The 15,616-nt window shown below is 42.3% G+C and overlaps 4 protein-coding genes across 6 annotated transcripts; 3 read left to right on the top strand and 1 right to left on the bottom strand.

Moving 5' to 3' along the window:
* The first annotated feature begins 300 nt into the window (after nt 1-300).
* Nucleotides 301-1,279, top strand: spata45 (spermatogenesis associated 45). Its single transcript, XM_030721575.1, has 2 exons — nt 301-605; nt 1,237-1,279. The coding sequence occupies exons 1-2, from the start codon at nt 365-367 to the stop codon at nt 1,254-1,256; spliced, it is 261 nt and encodes an 86-aa protein (XP_030577435.1). The 5' UTR covers nt 301-364; the 3' UTR covers nt 1,257-1,279.
* On the bottom strand, nt 562-7,101 carry tatdn3 (TatD DNase domain containing 3). 3 transcript variants are annotated; one of them, XM_030721573.1, is made up of 11 exons: nt 6,952-7,101; nt 6,813-6,845; nt 6,521-6,594; nt 6,030-6,114; nt 4,986-5,048; nt 2,994-3,103; nt 2,376-2,431; nt 2,185-2,297; nt 2,019-2,099; nt 1,789-1,929; nt 562-1,752 (listed from the first exon to the last, which is right to left on the bottom strand). In XM_030721573.1, exons 1-10 carry the CDS (start codon nt 7,006-7,008, stop codon nt 1,795-1,797), a joined length of 807 nt encoding a protein of 268 aa, XP_030577433.1. In that variant the 5' UTR covers nt 7,009-7,101; the 3' UTR covers nt 562-1,752; nt 1,789-1,794. The 3 variants fall into 3 exon arrangements, with proteins under 3 accessions (XP_030577433.1, XP_030577434.1, XP_030577432.1); XM_030721574.1 differs by having other exon boundaries at nt 562-1,759; nt 1,796-1,929; XM_030721572.1 differs by lacking the exon at nt 562-1,752 and having other exon boundaries at nt 1,764-1,929.
* A 67-nt stretch (nt 7,102-7,168) lies between these two features.
* On the top strand, nt 7,169-12,266 carry nsl1 (NSL1 component of MIS12 kinetochore complex). The gene is made up of 6 exons (XM_030721960.1): nt 7,169-7,396; nt 8,945-9,017; nt 9,137-9,267; nt 9,462-9,516; nt 10,453-10,520; nt 10,595-12,266. Exons 1-6 carry the CDS (start codon nt 7,205-7,207, stop codon nt 10,850-10,852), a joined length of 777 nt encoding a protein of 258 aa, XP_030577820.1. The 5' UTR covers nt 7,169-7,204; the 3' UTR covers nt 10,853-12,266.
* A 326-nt stretch (nt 12,267-12,592) lies between these two features.
* Nucleotides 12,593-14,473, top strand: batf3 (basic leucine zipper transcription factor, ATF-like 3). The gene is made up of 4 exons (XM_030722404.1): nt 12,593-12,738; nt 13,147-13,251; nt 14,015-14,059; nt 14,339-14,473. The coding sequence occupies exons 1-4, from the start codon at nt 12,664-12,666 to the stop codon at nt 14,471-14,473; spliced, it is 360 nt and encodes a 119-aa protein (XP_030578264.1). The 5' UTR covers nt 12,593-12,663.
* The last annotated feature ends 1,143 nt before the right edge of the window (nt 14,474-15,616 follow it).

The following is a 15,616-nucleotide window of genomic DNA, read 5'->3' as shown; positions in this document are numbered from 1 at the left end:
TTTTTTCAGTTTCAGTTTTCATTATTTGGTTCGTTTTCGTTAACTATAATAACCCTGTTCCTGACAAATAACGAATAAAACTAAAGGAAACTAAACTCACGCCTTCCACGAAAGCTTAATATCTGCTGTAGGATTCCTATTCCAAACTACACTAATCCTGATCCTGAGGAGGAAAAGCAAATATACAAGCCGGTCAGCAGAAAACTGAGGGAGCTGACCAGAGTGGCTCATCTTCTCAACAAAAGATCTTTGATGCGCTTCTTCTGGTTTCTTGTTGCCCTGGTAACAGTCTGTCGTCACAACTTAACTTTGGATAATTTATAAAAGGAAATTTACCCCAAATTAAGACCGCCGGTAAGAAGTGATGTCCGAGTGTGAGCAGCAGGCTCTGCTGGAGCTCAGTCAGCGCAGGGAGACGTGGTGTCAGGTGGAGATGAACCCCCGGCAGTTCTGGGAGAGATCCCAGAGGAGACATTACCGGAGTCACCTGAAGACCGGCCCGGTTCTCCTTACAGCTCTGAGCGGCGGACCGCGGCACAGCGCGGCCTGCACCCAGCGACCTCCCCCGGACAATCTCCCGGAGAGAAGACACTTCGAGGAGAGCTGTAAGAAAGCTGGATTGATGATTTTACAGAAATATTCCTGTAGATCCGATATACACACGAGAAAGTGTATGTGCCCCAAATAATATTTTAATATCTGGGTAATTAAGCTCTGAAGGGCTCAAGGATCCCATTCCAAAGTTATTGAGTTTATGAAGGATGCAATTTATTTATTGCCTTCATATGACCTGTGCTGGCTTTTTCTGTTAATGCAATCTGTGGAAAAGTGAAACCTCAGTGATGAAGGAGCGTTTGAAGCTGCTCTTGCACATGACATCACACTGGGGTCCTAACCCTACAGGTTACCTGGTTTATAACAAATTAAAATATAACATGCGGCAGAATCACGGCCAGTTTCACAGCCTGAAAGAGTTCACCCAGGATCTGCTGTAACACCTCAGTAAGATGCTTAAGGAGCCATGCAGATGTTTCTGAGCCCCAACAGACTAAACGTGGAAAAACAGACATATTATTATAAAGTTTGGGCAAAATTTTCATGCAGAGGTTTTCCTGCTGCAGTCGAGATTAAACTCATGATGTGGTCAGTGAAGTAAAATGATTCCATATCACTGTATTATTTGATTTTCTCTAAAATGGTGTTTGACTCCTGTCAGCCACGTCTCCTCTCTTTCAGATAAAACTCACCTGGTGTAAACAGCTGCAGCCTGAGAAGACGACCTGAGCTGCTGCTGCACATAAATCTGAGACCCAAACGTGTCGCAGCTTTCAGTGTTTTATTTCCAGGACCGATGAAGTGTATCTGACATAATGCAATACCCAGAATATGCTGGAGATCATGATGCATGAGCTCAAGGTCTTAAAAAGACTTGTTATTGGTAATACTGAAATGAAAGACTGAGTTTAAATTAATTTTCACCCATCCGTCAAAAACTTTAGTCCAGAGCGACTCAACAATTATTTACAGTTTCTGCAAGACTTGGTTCATCTTGTGCTTGTGCAACAAGGACTGACTTGAAATGACTTTTTAAATGTGCTGCTATTCAAACATTACCGTGTATCCATTATGAGCTTAAAATCTGACATGTTTACATTCATGTTACATTGAGCATCTGAGGCTGAGTAAAATACCAAAGCACAGACAGTCATGAGCTGGGTTATGCTTCCCCTGGTGTGTGTGTGTGTGTGTGTGTGTGTGTGTGTGTGTGTGTGTGTGTGTGTGTGTGTGTGTGTGTTAGCATGTTTTAGCTTTGGGGAAGAGTCTGTATGCATTTTGTGCCGTGACGAGCTGAACAGTTTCTGAGGAAACACCTTTGATGTCAGCGATGTAGCGGCAGGGCAGAACGATGTTTCTGGGCTCGTTCCTCACCTGATAAACAAAGAGAGAGAAAAAAAAACATCTGTGGTTATGTTACAGATCCCAAATATGCTGATGATTTTGAAGCATTAGAAACTCACATGCTTCTCAATCCCCAGAGCAGGAGAGTCGGTTTCAAGACAGATGTGTTCCAGCGGGATCTGCTTGATTAACTTGTCTCTCTGTGTAGCAACACTAAAATTAATTACTCAGGTAAATCAGCAGCGACACAAACCGTTTCCCACAGGAGGATGTTTCTCCCCTTACCTGCCGGCTCCTGCAGACAGCAGGGGGAAAAGAGAAGAGGTAACCCGCCTTCACACCTTCCAGAGCGACCGATGGCTTTCCCGCAAAGTTATGAAGCAGAGCTCGGCTGACGCCTGGCAGAAAAAAAATCAGGATGTGTCATAAAGTCCAAATGTCTGCAGATGCATGATTCGCTGGAGTGTAACACCCACCTTGTCCTCTCATGGTCTCAATCGTGACCGCAGCAGCTGATCGGGAGTGCACGTTCCTGTGCAGGAAGTCACAATGTTACACAGATTTATGCCGGGATTAAAAACTTCACATTCAGGAAGGATTTTCACATGGAAACTGCAGCTGCAGGATCTGAATCCCAGACTGTCATCACTGAGTCATGAGTTTGATCATGTCTGATCATGACAGGAACACAGAGGAATACCTCCTGCTATTCAAATGCAGCTTCAGCCTATTTTATATGTGATAACTTTGTAAAGAAGTTATAGTACAGCTGAGTTTATCAGGGTTCCTGCAGGTCCTCATTTATGTTTACTCCGGGCCTCGGTGCACTGGGCCGTCTTTAAGGTAAAAATAAAATCTTGTTTGGTCTTAAAATGTCTTAAAGCCATATTTTAAAAACGTTGGCACGATGGGAACGAAGGCAGTAAGATCCTGGGCTTCTCATTTCCCACCTGTTTAGTCTTTATGACGGTCGAGCAGCCACAGAGGGGCCAGAATTGCATTGTGGTAATAAATAAATGAAAGAACACTACAATAAACATGCAGTGAAATTCAGTCTGACAGTCTGAGCTACAGTTCTTTTATTTAGTGCTCACACAGGTAAGTCCAGCTCCTTGGCGATGCTGAGCTGCTTAATGAAGACGCTCATTTGGTCGTCCCGGTCCTGCTGAGCGGGGGCGCACCAGGGCGTGAAGTCCAAACCAACCTGACAGCAAAAGGAGATAAAAACAGTCTCAGGCTGCTTTTAGGTCCTGCAGGGACGTCTGATGTGAAGACCAGAATTATTTTCTTAGAAGGTAAACTCAAATTAAGGCTTTATTAATTGTCCATAAAGGCCCCTAAATGCTCACCATTAAAATGGCATTCAAAGCACTGATCTAAAAGTTCATTATTCAAAGGATGCACACTTTTTTTAAGGATCTGCAGATCAAAACTTCATATCTATAATGTCTTTGCTTTTAAGTCTCAGGTGAAGGCAAGTCTTAAACTCTAGACTCTGAACTATGTCAGTGAATTGTTTACTGATGACATTTTGTAAGTAAAAGATCCACAAATGTATGAAATAAACATCAATATAACACTAACATAACTTTATTTTTCTTCCACTTAACTGTAAACTAACATCTATAAAACACAGAGACACTGATGTTATCAAACCTGCCAAAAAACTCTGGACCACGAGCCTCCAGCAAAGAGGAGGTTAAGGTCATCAACTCTCAGGTGATTCAGTTCTCACGGAGCTCAAGTCCAAATTAAGTCGAGTCAAATTGGTTTTGATTATTTAGCCTAAAACCACAAAGTTTCCTCATGTGCCAAATTTCAAGGCTTAACCTTCAGATAGAAGTTCAACTCCAGTTTAAGTCTCAATCCTGCCGCTCAGATGCAGATTAAAGAGAAACTGACAGAACAAATTCAGTTAAATCTACTCACAGGGAAAAGGGTTACACATTCAAACTCTTCTCAGTGCCTCTAACATAGTCCATATAATAATAATAACAGCTGGAAGCAGCAGTGAGAGTGTTGTCTCAGCCCTGTGATGCCTGAAATCTGCTCAAACACACACATTCCTCACTGAGACCATGTAGAAGTTCCCTGCAGCATTAGAGCCTGCTGGAGGGTGAACAGCGTACGTGACTGTCTGAGAGCCGGAGGAAGACTGACACTGTGTTCATTAACCTCTTCTTACAAGAGAGATTAGGAGGTAAACGGGGGCTTTTAACAGGTTTAATCTGCTTTGCTTTGAGAGAAGTTACATTAAAACTTAAAGGATTCGTTAACTGGGGGCAGAAACAATGTGTGTGTGTGTGTGTGTGTGTGTGTGTGAGAGACGACTGGATCTCTGGACATCCTTAAACCTCCAGGAGCCGGTGTATTTATGTGTGAAGTTGCAGTCATGGAATTACAGCTTTCCTTAGTGATCGTGTGGAGTCTGAGATGCATCACACTTCTCATCCACGTGAAGAGCCTGGAGTTAGGGGCCTGCAGCTGACAGCCCACAAAATCATATTAATTCTGCAATAAAATAAATAGTTTAAAAAAAAGCTGTGATGACCCACTCTGCCCTGCCTTTATTTTGGCCTTCTTGTGTAGCAGGTGTCCTGCAAGCATTGGAGGGCTGGAGTGACTCATTTGCCAATCAGTGACATTGACAACACCTGAGCCCAGTGTGTGCCAGTGCTCTATGTAAGTTCTCACAGGTCAGTTGATGGGGGCTCTCCTCCTTGAGACACTACTTTGGCTTTTGGTTTGTTTTTTTTTTTTGCACTGGACAACATTGCATACACCATTATTTCACTCATGCACTCACTGACATTATTGATTGTACTGATTACACATATCGTGATTAGTTTGAGTTCTGCTTCTGTTCCTTTAATTAAAAAAAAACTTTTAATTAGCATTTCTGTGCATCTCCCTTTTTGTCATGGCCCGGTCCGGTTCGTAACAAGTGGGGGCTTGTCTGGGATCATGCTGGAATTGTTTGTGGCTGTTATGATATTGTGAGGTGCTGCCAGGACATTGGGTTTGTGTGATGCAATGTGGTTGATGACAAAGTTAGTGTGAGGTTTAATTAGCGGATTAACATCTACCTCTCCAACAGCAACGAGGCGTTCTCTGTGGTTATAGAACTGTGGAACGGCCGCGTCCAGATCCTGTGGAACAGCAAAAATGCATCAACAGGGAGGTGCATTCAATGTACAGAAGGCTCACAATCTTTTTATATAAATATATATACACATTAATTGGACACTTTGTTCTGTACACCTGTCCAGCTGCTTGTTGATGCTAAAATCTAACCAGCCAATCACATTGCAGAAACTCACTGCATTTAGGCATGTAGACATGGTCAGCATGCTGAAGCAGACGGACAGCAGAAGACCACCTCGCCGTCCCTCCTGTCAGCTAAGAGAAATTGAGGCTTTTACTTGCAGACTCACCAAAATTGTCCAACACCAGACCTGATAAACAAACTGAAGCAACAACATGAAAGCCTGGATCCATCCTGGCTTGTATCAGCGGTTCAGACTGGTGATGTCACGGTGTGGAGGACATTATTGCACACTTTGGGCACCTTGGTGCTAGCTGAGCATTGTTTAAATACCACAGCCTTTCTGAATAATGTTGTTGCCCACGTCCTATAAAACGGGAGATTCACATCATGGATGCAGCTGAATAATCTGCAGCAGCTGTGTGATGCTGTCATTTCAACATGGACCAAAATCATGAAGGAATGTTTGCAGCACCTCATTGAATCCATGAAGAATTAAGGCAGTTCTGAAAGCCAAAGGAGGGTCCAACACAGTAAAGTGTACCTAATGAAGTGGTCAGTGAGTGTATAAAGTAATAATTAGAATATTAAATTGGACGTGATTAGCACTGAGATTATATCTATGTGTGTTTTAGTGGAAAGCATGTAGAAACCTTTTCTGTATCAGGAGTTGCTGCTTATTTTTACACCACAGCCTCGGTAAACAAACTGCATGAATTACTGTGTGTCCCTCCTTCACTGCAGGCTTCAGCTCTCCACTGGGGACAGAGCTGTGAAGTCTGGATGTCGATTCTCTTCCCATTTTCTCATCATTGTTAAAGTCAAATATTTAAAAGTCGGATGTGCTGCAGATTGTTTTACTTACCTGAGGTTTCACACTGCGCTGCTGAGGCCCGCCGCCAGCCTGCAGTGGGTGGATGCCAAAACATGGAGCCACAAGATCTGGATATCTGTGAGAAAGAAAGTCAACATGACACCAAAGATAACAAATGCATTGCTTTCCAGCTGGGAGCGGCTGAGCACAACAGTGTATACATTTGCTTTCTCTACACTCTGCATGAAGTAACACAAGCTCTGCTCTTACTGTCAGCACAGATGATCTCACCTCAGTGTGTCTGCATGCTTTTACTCCACAAATAATAGTCGAGAAAACTTAACCCTTTTTGTGCTTCAATGGTTTTATGTATTCAATCAACACAAAGCTGAAAGCATGTCTTGTTTTTTCCTGTCTCAGCTCAGTTTAGTGAATATTGCAGGTTTTATTTTCTCGAGATAATCTTTCTTGTTGTTACTTGTATTTACTGCACTGGCCCTCAGTGTAGTATGACAGAGAATGCACTTTGCAGGCATGCAGACCTTTCCTGAAGCTGGAGGACGCGGGCAAACTCTTCAACTGCTTCTGTAACTGCAACCACAGTCTTTACACCAGCCTACACACGAAGACACAAAAACTGCTTTCATACCAACTGCGTTTTAAATATTATATTAATCTGTACCTGCTATACTTGTGTGAACCAACATGAAACATATAACTACAAGTATATAACTGCTTTCAAATGGCCCAGACAAAGTTAGTAAAAATGTATAAAATGTATGAATTTGGGATCTGCAAAGATCTTCTGGGCTCAAAGGAGTTCACGCTGCTTACCTCCCTCGTCCTCTGGATCACATCCTCACAATCCTACAAAGAAACAAAGGCTTTGTGTGTTAGGTGTGGGTGTAAAGCTAGGAGCTGTAAATGAAAACATGTCTGTCCTAAACCTCCTGCCGGGAATAACAGAGTTTACCTCTTCAAACTCATGAGCCGAAATATGACAGTGACAGTCAACGAAGCCATTCTCCATTGAAAATTAATAAATTAAAGGTAAGAGATAAAAATAAAACTGGAATAACTCTGACAGCTTTGCTTTAGTAGCATCGCTACCAACCACCCCGGAACGGACCTCTGGTAATTAAATGTTCCTTCACGGTCAGATTTGGCAGTAGGTTCTACATCCAGTTCCGGGTTGCGTTAAAAATATAAACAGTTTGGCGGTAAAGATGGAGGCGGCAGAGAGTAAGATCTCAGAAAGTGGGGAAATAAAGGAAGAATACAGGGTGCAGGTAACTTCGAAGAAGGAAGTGAGTGAACAGGTGAATAAGTATAAAGAACTTTTAAAGACGGCTCTGGACGGACAGCCGGAGGACTTCCCGGAGGAGACGAAGAGGGTTTTACTGCAGGAGCTGCTGGCGGTGAGTCCGAGTCCCTGCTGCCGTCTGTGGGGGCTGCAGTACAGATGATGATGTGGGGGTTACTAAACTGTGCATAGCAGGCGGTTCTGCAGAGCCTTAACTAAGGATTTTGTTAATAATGGATCCGTGAGTTGTCTTTCTCACGCCGGATAGAGGTTTACGCCAAATTAAATTTTAAAAGTTTGAATTTAATGTTTGCGTCGCCGTTAACGGTCAAATACAGCCGCAACAACGGTGAAAGCCCCTTTTAATATTTGCTGGGATTAACTTACAAGTTTCCGCTTATTTATATTATAACTTTTTTTTTGTATAGATACTTTTTACATGATGGTAGTGAGACCTGATGTGATGTAGCAGTGTGATGGAGACAGTGGCACTGAAAAAAACGCAGGAGGCCGAGCTGAAGATGTTAAGCTCTTCAGTGGGAGTGACCAGGATGGACGAGATTAGAAATGAGTCCATCAGAGGGACACCTCGGGCTGAGCGGTTTGGAGACAAAGTTGAGCTGAGATGGTTTGAACATGTGCAAAGGAGGGATGGTGGATATAGTGGACAAAGGATGCTGAATATGGAGCTGTCAGGCAGAAAGAAAAGAGGAAGACCTCAGAGAAGATTTGTGGATGTAGTGAAGGTGATGGAGGCAGATGGTCTGTGTGTCGACCCCTAAAGGGAGCGGCCAAAAGAAGAAACTACTGAGACTTTTCTGTCTCGCGCTTTAACGTCATTTCTTCTTGTTGGATTCAGAACTAGTAAAGTAAATCATCAAATTGAGCATAAACATCAAGAGACAGCAAAATATGTTAGAAAATTAGTCCAGTAACAAGAAAATTAGTGGTGAAATTCTTAAAAACAAAATGTATTAATAACAGATCCTTAAAACAGCGTTAATTAGTTGGTTTTTTTGCATATCTTTTATTGCAGTTAATTACAGATTTGTTCTCTGCACGTCCCTTAACTCTGACTCTGAGTGTAATGCCTAAAAGAGACAACGTGCAGTGATCAATAACACACAAAAAAATCTATATTAGACATACATTAATGTCACTAAAGTGAATGTCTTTAATCACCAGAGGATATTGTGGCAGCCCTAAATTTCACTCAGGGGTGGCCCAAGTGCTCTGAGACAGAATCTGTTTAAATGGAGTGAAAATGCTGTTTGGAGATCTCAGGATTCTTTTTTTCTCCTTAGTGTTTTAACACGTGTGCTGACTGATGAATCAAATGCACAGATATAGAAAACAGTGTTTCACTCTTGCAGAAGAGTTGTAGCTCTTTTTCAGCTTGAGGTGATTTACGTGCAAAAGCAACTCTGTATTTCCAGAATGACTCCGGCGTGCTTGAACGACAGTATTTCCTGAAAATGATCCTGGCACTCGTCTTTGGGCTCAGATTACACAGATTAACTCTGCAAAATAAAGTGCAATGTGGCTTTCTGTGTTGACCAAAATAGAAACTTTAACTAATCTGATCCTGTTGCAGTTGCACAGCTGACATTATTTTTAATGTGTGTTACTGCTGATTGTGTGTTTGTCTGTCAAAACTGTGCAGAATTTTGAGGTTGCTGTTCAGGCTAATGTGCTGGTGAATGGAAGCCCTTGGGAGGAGGTGCCTGATGATGAAGGTGATCCTTCGGCCTCTTCATTCTCTTTACCACTTGTTTTGTTCTGAATTCATATATCTGAATAGCACCTTTATTTAACAAACTGCTGTCTGCTTCTCCACCACTAACATGCTCAGCAGAGGTCGAACCTATAGATCTGGAAAGCCTCCTGGACGATACCGTCGTTGAGACCACAAGAAGGCGCCGTACATTCCCCAAAAAGATCCTTCCCCATGTGGTGCATGCCCTCAAGGCTGAGCGCAAAGTCATGGTGGGACTTTGTTCTGTTTGTCTAGTTATTTACCAGGACTGATTTACTGTGCATCAGTCTGTCTAATTGTTAAACAAATTAACAAGTCTATTAGGCAACTAAAGCACATGAGCACCATAACATGTAAATACCTCGAATCTACACTAACTGCAGGATCCACAGGAGTTCTAACTTCAGCTGTGTTGGTGTTTCAGGAGCTGTATGAGCGGACAGTCAAACCTCAAGAGGTGGTCAAAGATTCTGATCAAGGTCTGATCACTTTTACAGGCGCACACACAGACCCACACACACACACACCCACACATTTTTTTATTTTAGCTTCTACTGTTTTCAGATGCTGCCCACACAGCAAAACATTACAAGTATAGCAGTGACTTCCTGAGCACTGCACTGCTGGCAGCACATGTCTTTTACTGTTTTAAAGTTTGGACACTCCTATGGTTACATTTAGGTCAAAAAAACCCACATAAAGTGCCCTTTATCCACTGAGGGTCAAAAGTTCTATTTTAAAGTGAATTTAGGAAGAACTGGTTCTTTTTTAAGGCAGACATGAAAGTTTCAGCGTCACTGAAGTGAAATACCTAAATGCATCAGTACTTCTTGTTCACCATTTTCAGCAGACTGAGGCGACGGCTGGGAATTAAAACATGTTGGCAGATTATGAATGACTCGTGAAGCAATAACAATGGATAAACTGTAGTATCACTACAGTTTATCCATTGTTATCACTCGTTATATTTATTTTAAGCGAGCAGTAGTTTTCGTGGGATATCTGTGAAAATTGTTGAATTTAAATGTGATGAAGATGTAAATTCTTGAAAGTTCTTTACAACATGACTGCATTATTTTCATAGTAAATTGCTTCCTGAATGCTGAATGCTTTATTTTCTACATAAAGAAATAAAATAACCCGGGGAGAGCTCAGTAACTGTCGTCCTTCAGATAAAATGAAGGATGTTACTGCAGAGCACAGAGTAGGACACGATGACATGCTGGGAGTTTTTTTGGCTTGAAAATAATAAATGATTCTAGAAAAGAGAAGCAAAGTCGAGCATGGCCTCATGAAAGCTCTGCAAAAAGATCTTTACCACAACAGTGTGGATGACGACAACATGCCAAATAGATCTTTTGCACGCACGCGTCACTGCCTTCCATAAGAGTGCCGTACTTGTGTGTGTTTCACAGAGAACATCATGAATGATTTGTCAGCAGCTGCTCCTGGGGTGGTAAAGCAGGCCATCCAGGTTATAAAGGTAACACACTGAAAACCTTTCGCACATCTGCCTTTATGTACAGAGTCATTACTGACACACGTTTTCTTCTACAGTCTATCAACACTCTGCAAACACAAGCTGAAGGCCTCTGTGAAATCCTCAAAACGAAACCCAGTCAAGCCTCTCTGGAGATCCACAGAGAAGTGTTTGGTTTTAATGACCAATCAGAAGCTCCCTTTCCCCCTGTGAAAAGCGCTATGGGAAACAAACAACCAATTAAGAGAGCCGTAGAGGAAGCGGCAGCCGCAGAGGGCTATGTGCCCCAAGCCAAGAAACCAGAGTGCTCCGTGGGAGAGGGCAAGCTGGAGTGACACTTCAAGCTGATGTAATGGAGGAAAAAAGTTAAATTTTCCACAGTTGGAGAAAAAGACGCTTCATGTTTATTTTGAAAACAGCCCAGATTTTTCTGAAATATGAAGAGATTTTGCTGAATTCATGCAGAAAGATTAAACCAGAGCCAAAAGCTGCAGCTCCTCTAACGGCCGCTTGAGCCTGACTGTAAAAGCAGTGAATCCCAATGGAGACTCCAACTTTACTGCAGAAATATGTGTTATGGAAAAATTCTTCTTTGCAGCCAATTTCACCCTTTTTTTTTTTTTTTAATTTTAAATGCAGTTTTTCTTTAATAACTCAGCTGTATTGATTTTGTTATGGCTTAAAGGTGGGGGCTGCTTTCACAGGCAGCTGTTACCTCTGCGCCTCACCTCGGCTGATTCAGTGCACTTTTCTGTGCTGTCGGTGCATTTTGGAGCCTTTTATTATCTGACAAATGATAAACTCTGTCCTGCTTTGAGGTTCAGACCATTCAGGAAGCTTCTGCTTCATTTTTGGTGAGTGAAATTCTAGTATTTTATTACACTGCACTGATTAACAGGCCTCAGTCTGCGTGTCTGTGCCAGACTGCACTCGCCCACTGTGGGCTCTGGAAAACCAGAACGGTGGTGGCCAAAACAGCAACACTGAGACCTTAAAATGCAAGAGATTATGTCACAGTGCGTACATCCTTTTTTTAATATTCATTCTGTGGCTGAAATTAATAACCGTAAACGTGCTCAGTCTTTACCATGAAGCCAAACAGAAGTTTCTGTTTCATGTGTGGGCTGAAAGTTTTCCCAACCAGAAATGCACAAAACTGCCTGATTTGTGTTTCCAGTTGCAACAAAAAGTGTCATCAGAGGTTTAATCCTCTGCAGCTTTTCCACGTTGTCTCAGCTCGACCGGCACCAGATTCATTTGTGTTCCTTTAGAAGAACATTTTACCCTGAAGGGATTTTTGCTATAGGAGCCCTCACGTGATTTTTAGTGCTGAGGATTTGAGTGAATCAAATAAGTGATTTCTGTTCTGGTGGCACGGTGGTGATCACTGTTGCCTCACAGCAGGAAGGTCCTGGGTTTGAATCCACCATCTGGCCGGTCCTTCCCGTGTGGAACGTCTCTGCGAGGATAAGAGAAGATGGATTTCTGTTATCTTGTGCATATTGTATAAAACATAATTCCAGATGCTTTGCTTGTATTTTCTCCTTGAATAAAACTTCTTCCTCATGTTTGACAGTTTATGTCCCACTTTAAAGAGATATATAAACTTTTTATGTACAGTTAAGGTGTGTCAGTTTGATTAAATATGTGATTGTGTTGCTACTTTATGATATGGGTATATTTTAATGCAAAGAATTTGCTTTTGTGAATCTAACCAAGTAGTTTTGGTGCTTAAATTGAATGAATCTGACTGTTACAAATAAATGAATAATTACAGGGACTGGAGCTGCTTCCTCTGTTGACTCTGGTCATTTTTTTTTTTTTTTATCATCATCTCAGTTGGTTTTCTGGTAGAAAAGCCCTGAAAGCAAACTTCTACATACTAAACACAGGTTAACCGTGGGGGGGGCCCCCCGAGTCACGTGACTTACATTAACTGTCCTCGCCACTTCTTTAAAAAAGGCAGCGAAATTGAAAAGCAAGATGAAAGTTGAAGTGAAACTCGAGCTAGTTTTTTAACCGGTTTGTTTGAACTTCGCTGCACTCGGTGCCCGGCGCGCACGCACACGGCGCTCCTCTGACAGAACCGGCGTGCAGGAAACCGTCCCCGTTCTTCTCGGTTTAGGTTTGAATTTTAAAGCCTGTGATGTCAGACTCTGGTCTTTCATGCCAGTCTCAACAGAATAACATCAAGACCAGCCAGCTCTGTGAAGGATGGGAGGTAGGAAAGTTTTGTTTTGTTTATGTGTGCGCATTTAGTTCTTTGCCACTATTGACCTTGCTCCTCATCCTCGGGGAGGTCAAAGGTCAGGGGTATGCAGGTTTAAAGTGTCAAATTCTGTTTAGAGGCTAATCTCGCTGCAGTCGCCCTCAGTGCTTCACACGGAGGCTGTGGTTGTGTCAGAAACTGATGTGATGTAATGTTGTCAGGGACAATTTAACGTGTCCTCGGGTGAAAATGCAAAAACGTGTTTGCACAAACAAACTCAGGTTAAACAATGAACAAAAGAAACACAAAATATAAAATGCAAAACTTGTCAGAACAGGACTTTTTTCCACACTTTAAAGTCCTGTGTGTGTGTGTGTGTGTGTGTGTGTGTGTGTGTGTGTGCACGTGCGTGTGTGTCAGTGTTCAGAGGATGAAGGTCGGAGGATGAAGAGGAGAGAAAAGAACAGAGTTGCAGCTCAGAAGAGCCGGAAAAGACAAACGCAGAGAGCCGACGTGCTGCACGAGGTGTGTGAACCCTTCTGCCTGTTTATGCATGAAGTCGGGATGTCAAACATGTGGCACGTGGGCCAGAAGTGGCCCTCCAAAAGGTTTATTTTTGTCCTGAATAGCTTTGCAAAATATTGCTCGTTTTAGTTTTTTGCTTCAGGAACGTTTGTTATTGCAAGTCATTAAGAACGAGTTGCATCGTGATTGTCTGAGCTGTTAATTTCATCAGAGCCAGAAGACTGAGAGGTGTTACAGCCCTGTTACTGGCTGTAACAGACCTGTGGCTGAAGGGAGGTGTTTAAGCCCAGGATCATGCAAATACATTTCTTTGTACTGAAAACAAACCTGCTGAATATGCAAAACCTGAGATCTATTATTGCTGACACGTTTTATTTCTCTGGTTTTACTTTGAATAAAAAACCAAAACAAACATCTGTATTCAGGCATGCTTCTCTGACCAAATCTAGAGATTACAGAGTGCTTTCTCCATCTTATTGAAGATATTGTGTGGCTATATGTTTGGACTGCAGCAATAAAAATCCCATTGTGCATTTATCTTCACACGTGTTGCAGCCAGATTTATCTGTGGCTATGCAAAAATCCCCAAATTTCCATAACTTCAACAAGTGGTGAAATATGAGGTCAACCTCAGTTTTTCAAATGAATCCTATTATTTTTAATATACACGAAAGCTTTTTTTTATTGTAACCATTACATTGCAACACTCCATTTTTAATGCTCAGTTCCCCTTCCCCCTTTTTCCTCTACTGTTCAACTGCAGGCCTGTGAGCTGCTCGAGCAGAGGAACAGGAAGCTGAGGAGGGAGGTAAACAAACTGCTGATTTAAAGGGAAAAAAAAACAGCCTGTCTTTAATGTGATGCTGCTCAGGTAACGTCCAGCCGCTCCTCCCAGACGTCGCCTTGCTGCTGTTCTCAGTTTTACAGCCACTTTATTTCTACAGCACCGGGTCCTTTATGTATAAAATGCATTAAAAACAGCGGAAATAGAAATTAAATAATTTACACCAAATTACAGGAGATTACAAAATACTTCTGGTGGATCTTCAGAGCATTTACACAGCAGTAACAGAGAGTTTCTCTCCAGGTGGATTCTCTGTCAGAGGAGCAGCACCTGCTTACCGAAGCTCTCAGAGCCCACGAGCCCTTCTGCCCCATCATGCACTGCTCCTTCGCCTCCTCCACCCTGCAGCCTGAGAATATGGCAGCCCGATCTGTCTGAGGCAAAGTTTCTGGAGGCCGCTTAAACTTGAAAACAACGTCTAAGAGTTGATGTCTGTGTAATGGTTGCAGTGAACCTCTAGAGAGCGCTGTTTACTAATCCTTACACGCAGATGCAACAGGTGTGAGGTGCTGCTGGTCTCTAGCGGCAGCACCTAGAATCACAGCGAACAGCGCCCTCTGGCGGTGCAGTTGCAGAGTTTCCCTCCTGTTACTGAGAGCAGACCTCAGAAATGTTGCCATTGTTATTCTGTTTAAAACGAAGCTGTGCTTTTTAACAAACAGTCTGATCAGAATAAAGTATTGATTGATTCATATCTGGACATATGTTAAAGATTGCTTGATTACACAAAGTGACATTTTTAATTTTCCTTTATGAAGAAAGATGAGCAGCCATTATTATTAATGTTGAATTCTTGTATATAAATAGCAGCTAATCAGAGACATTTGCTTTTAAAACAGTTTAATCAGCGTTTTGCTTTAATACTGCTCAACACTGTTTAAAAGGTACTAAAAATGACTGTTGACACACTGAGTTGCCACTTTATTAGGTACTGGGTTGGACCCCTTTTGCCTTCAGAGCTGCCTTAATGTTTCAAAGCACAGATTCAACAGGATGCTGCTCTGATGGCAGGTTAGGGAGGCAGCACGTGATTGGAGCTTCGTAGGAAAACTGTACTTGTACACGCCGAGCAGTTTTACTGTTTGTAATGTGTCTGTTCAGAGGATAGTGGTTTCTGTTGGTAACTGTCGTTTTCATGTTTTTTAATTGTTGGAGAGGATATGATGATATGTTTGTGGATGAAAGAAGGTGCTGACACTGAAGTGTTGTGTCATTTTGTGCTGCTGGATGGTAGGATGCTGTGGATGAACAAAAAACCACAGGAGTGCACACTTTTCTAGTTTCAGTCTAGAGCAGGGGTGTCAAACTCCAGGCCTCGAGGGCCACTGTCCTGCAGGTTTTAGATGTGTCTCTGCTTCAACACACCTGAGTCAAATGTAGAAGTCATTAGCAGGACAGCGTTTAGCAGGACATGTGTCATAGGTTACTTGTGAAGGACATGCTCACCACCATTATTCATTATTTTAAGTAACAGAAACATCTTCTGGGACAGTACTTCCTTTTACTAAATGGCTTGAGGTC

Source organism: Archocentrus centrarchus, chromosome 24 (assembly GCF_007364275.1).
Source record: "Archocentrus centrarchus isolate MPI-CPG fArcCen1 chromosome 24, fArcCen1, whole genome shotgun sequence".
In the NCBI taxonomy this organism is placed as follows: Eukaryota; Metazoa; Chordata; class Actinopteri; order Cichliformes; family Cichlidae; genus Archocentrus; species Archocentrus centrarchus.
This window is presented reverse-complemented; position numbering and strand designations above follow the sequence as displayed.

Bases quoted from the DNA above. Each gene is read 5' to 3' on its own strand.
- spata45 (XM_030721575.1), top strand. From the start codon at position 365: ATGTCCGAGTGTGAGCAGCAGGCTCTGCTGGAGCTCAGTCAGCGCAGG. The intron at 606-1,236 runs GTAAGAAAGCTG...CCTCTCTTTCAG, and splicing joins AAGACACTTCGAGGAGAGCT to ATAAAACTCACCTGGTGTAA.
- tatdn3 (XM_030721573.1), bottom strand. From the start codon at position 7,008: ATGGAGAATGGCTTCGTTGACTGTCACTGTCATATTTCGGCTCATGAG. The intron at 6,846-6,951 runs GTAAACTCTGTT...GTTTCTTTGTAG, and splicing joins CGGCTCATGAGTTTGAAGAG to GATTGTGAGGATGTGATCCA. The intron at 2,432-2,993 runs GTGAGCACTAAA...CTTCCTGCACAG, and splicing joins AAGGAGCTGGACTTACCTGT to GAACGTGCACTCCCGATCAG.
- nsl1 (XM_030721960.1), top strand. From the start codon at position 7,205: ATGGAGGCGGCAGAGAGTAAGATCTCAGAAAGTGGGGAAATAAAGGAA. The intron at 7,397-8,944 runs GTGAGTCCGAGT...AAAACTGTGCAG, and splicing joins TACTGCAGGAGCTGCTGGCG to AATTTTGAGGTTGCTGTTCA. The intron at 9,517-10,452 runs GTCTGATCACTT...TGTGTTTCACAG, and splicing joins GGTCAAAGATTCTGATCAAG to AGAACATCATGAATGATTTG.
- batf3 (XM_030722404.1), top strand. From the start codon at position 12,664: ATGTCAGACTCTGGTCTTTCATGCCAGTCTCAACAGAATAACATCAAG. The intron at 12,739-13,146 runs GTAGGAAAGTTT...CGTGTGTGTCAG, and splicing joins AGCTCTGTGAAGGATGGGAG to TGTTCAGAGGATGAAGGTCG. The intron at 14,060-14,338 runs GTAAACAAACTG...GTTTCTCTCCAG, and splicing joins ACAGGAAGCTGAGGAGGGAG to GTGGATTCTCTGTCAGAGGA.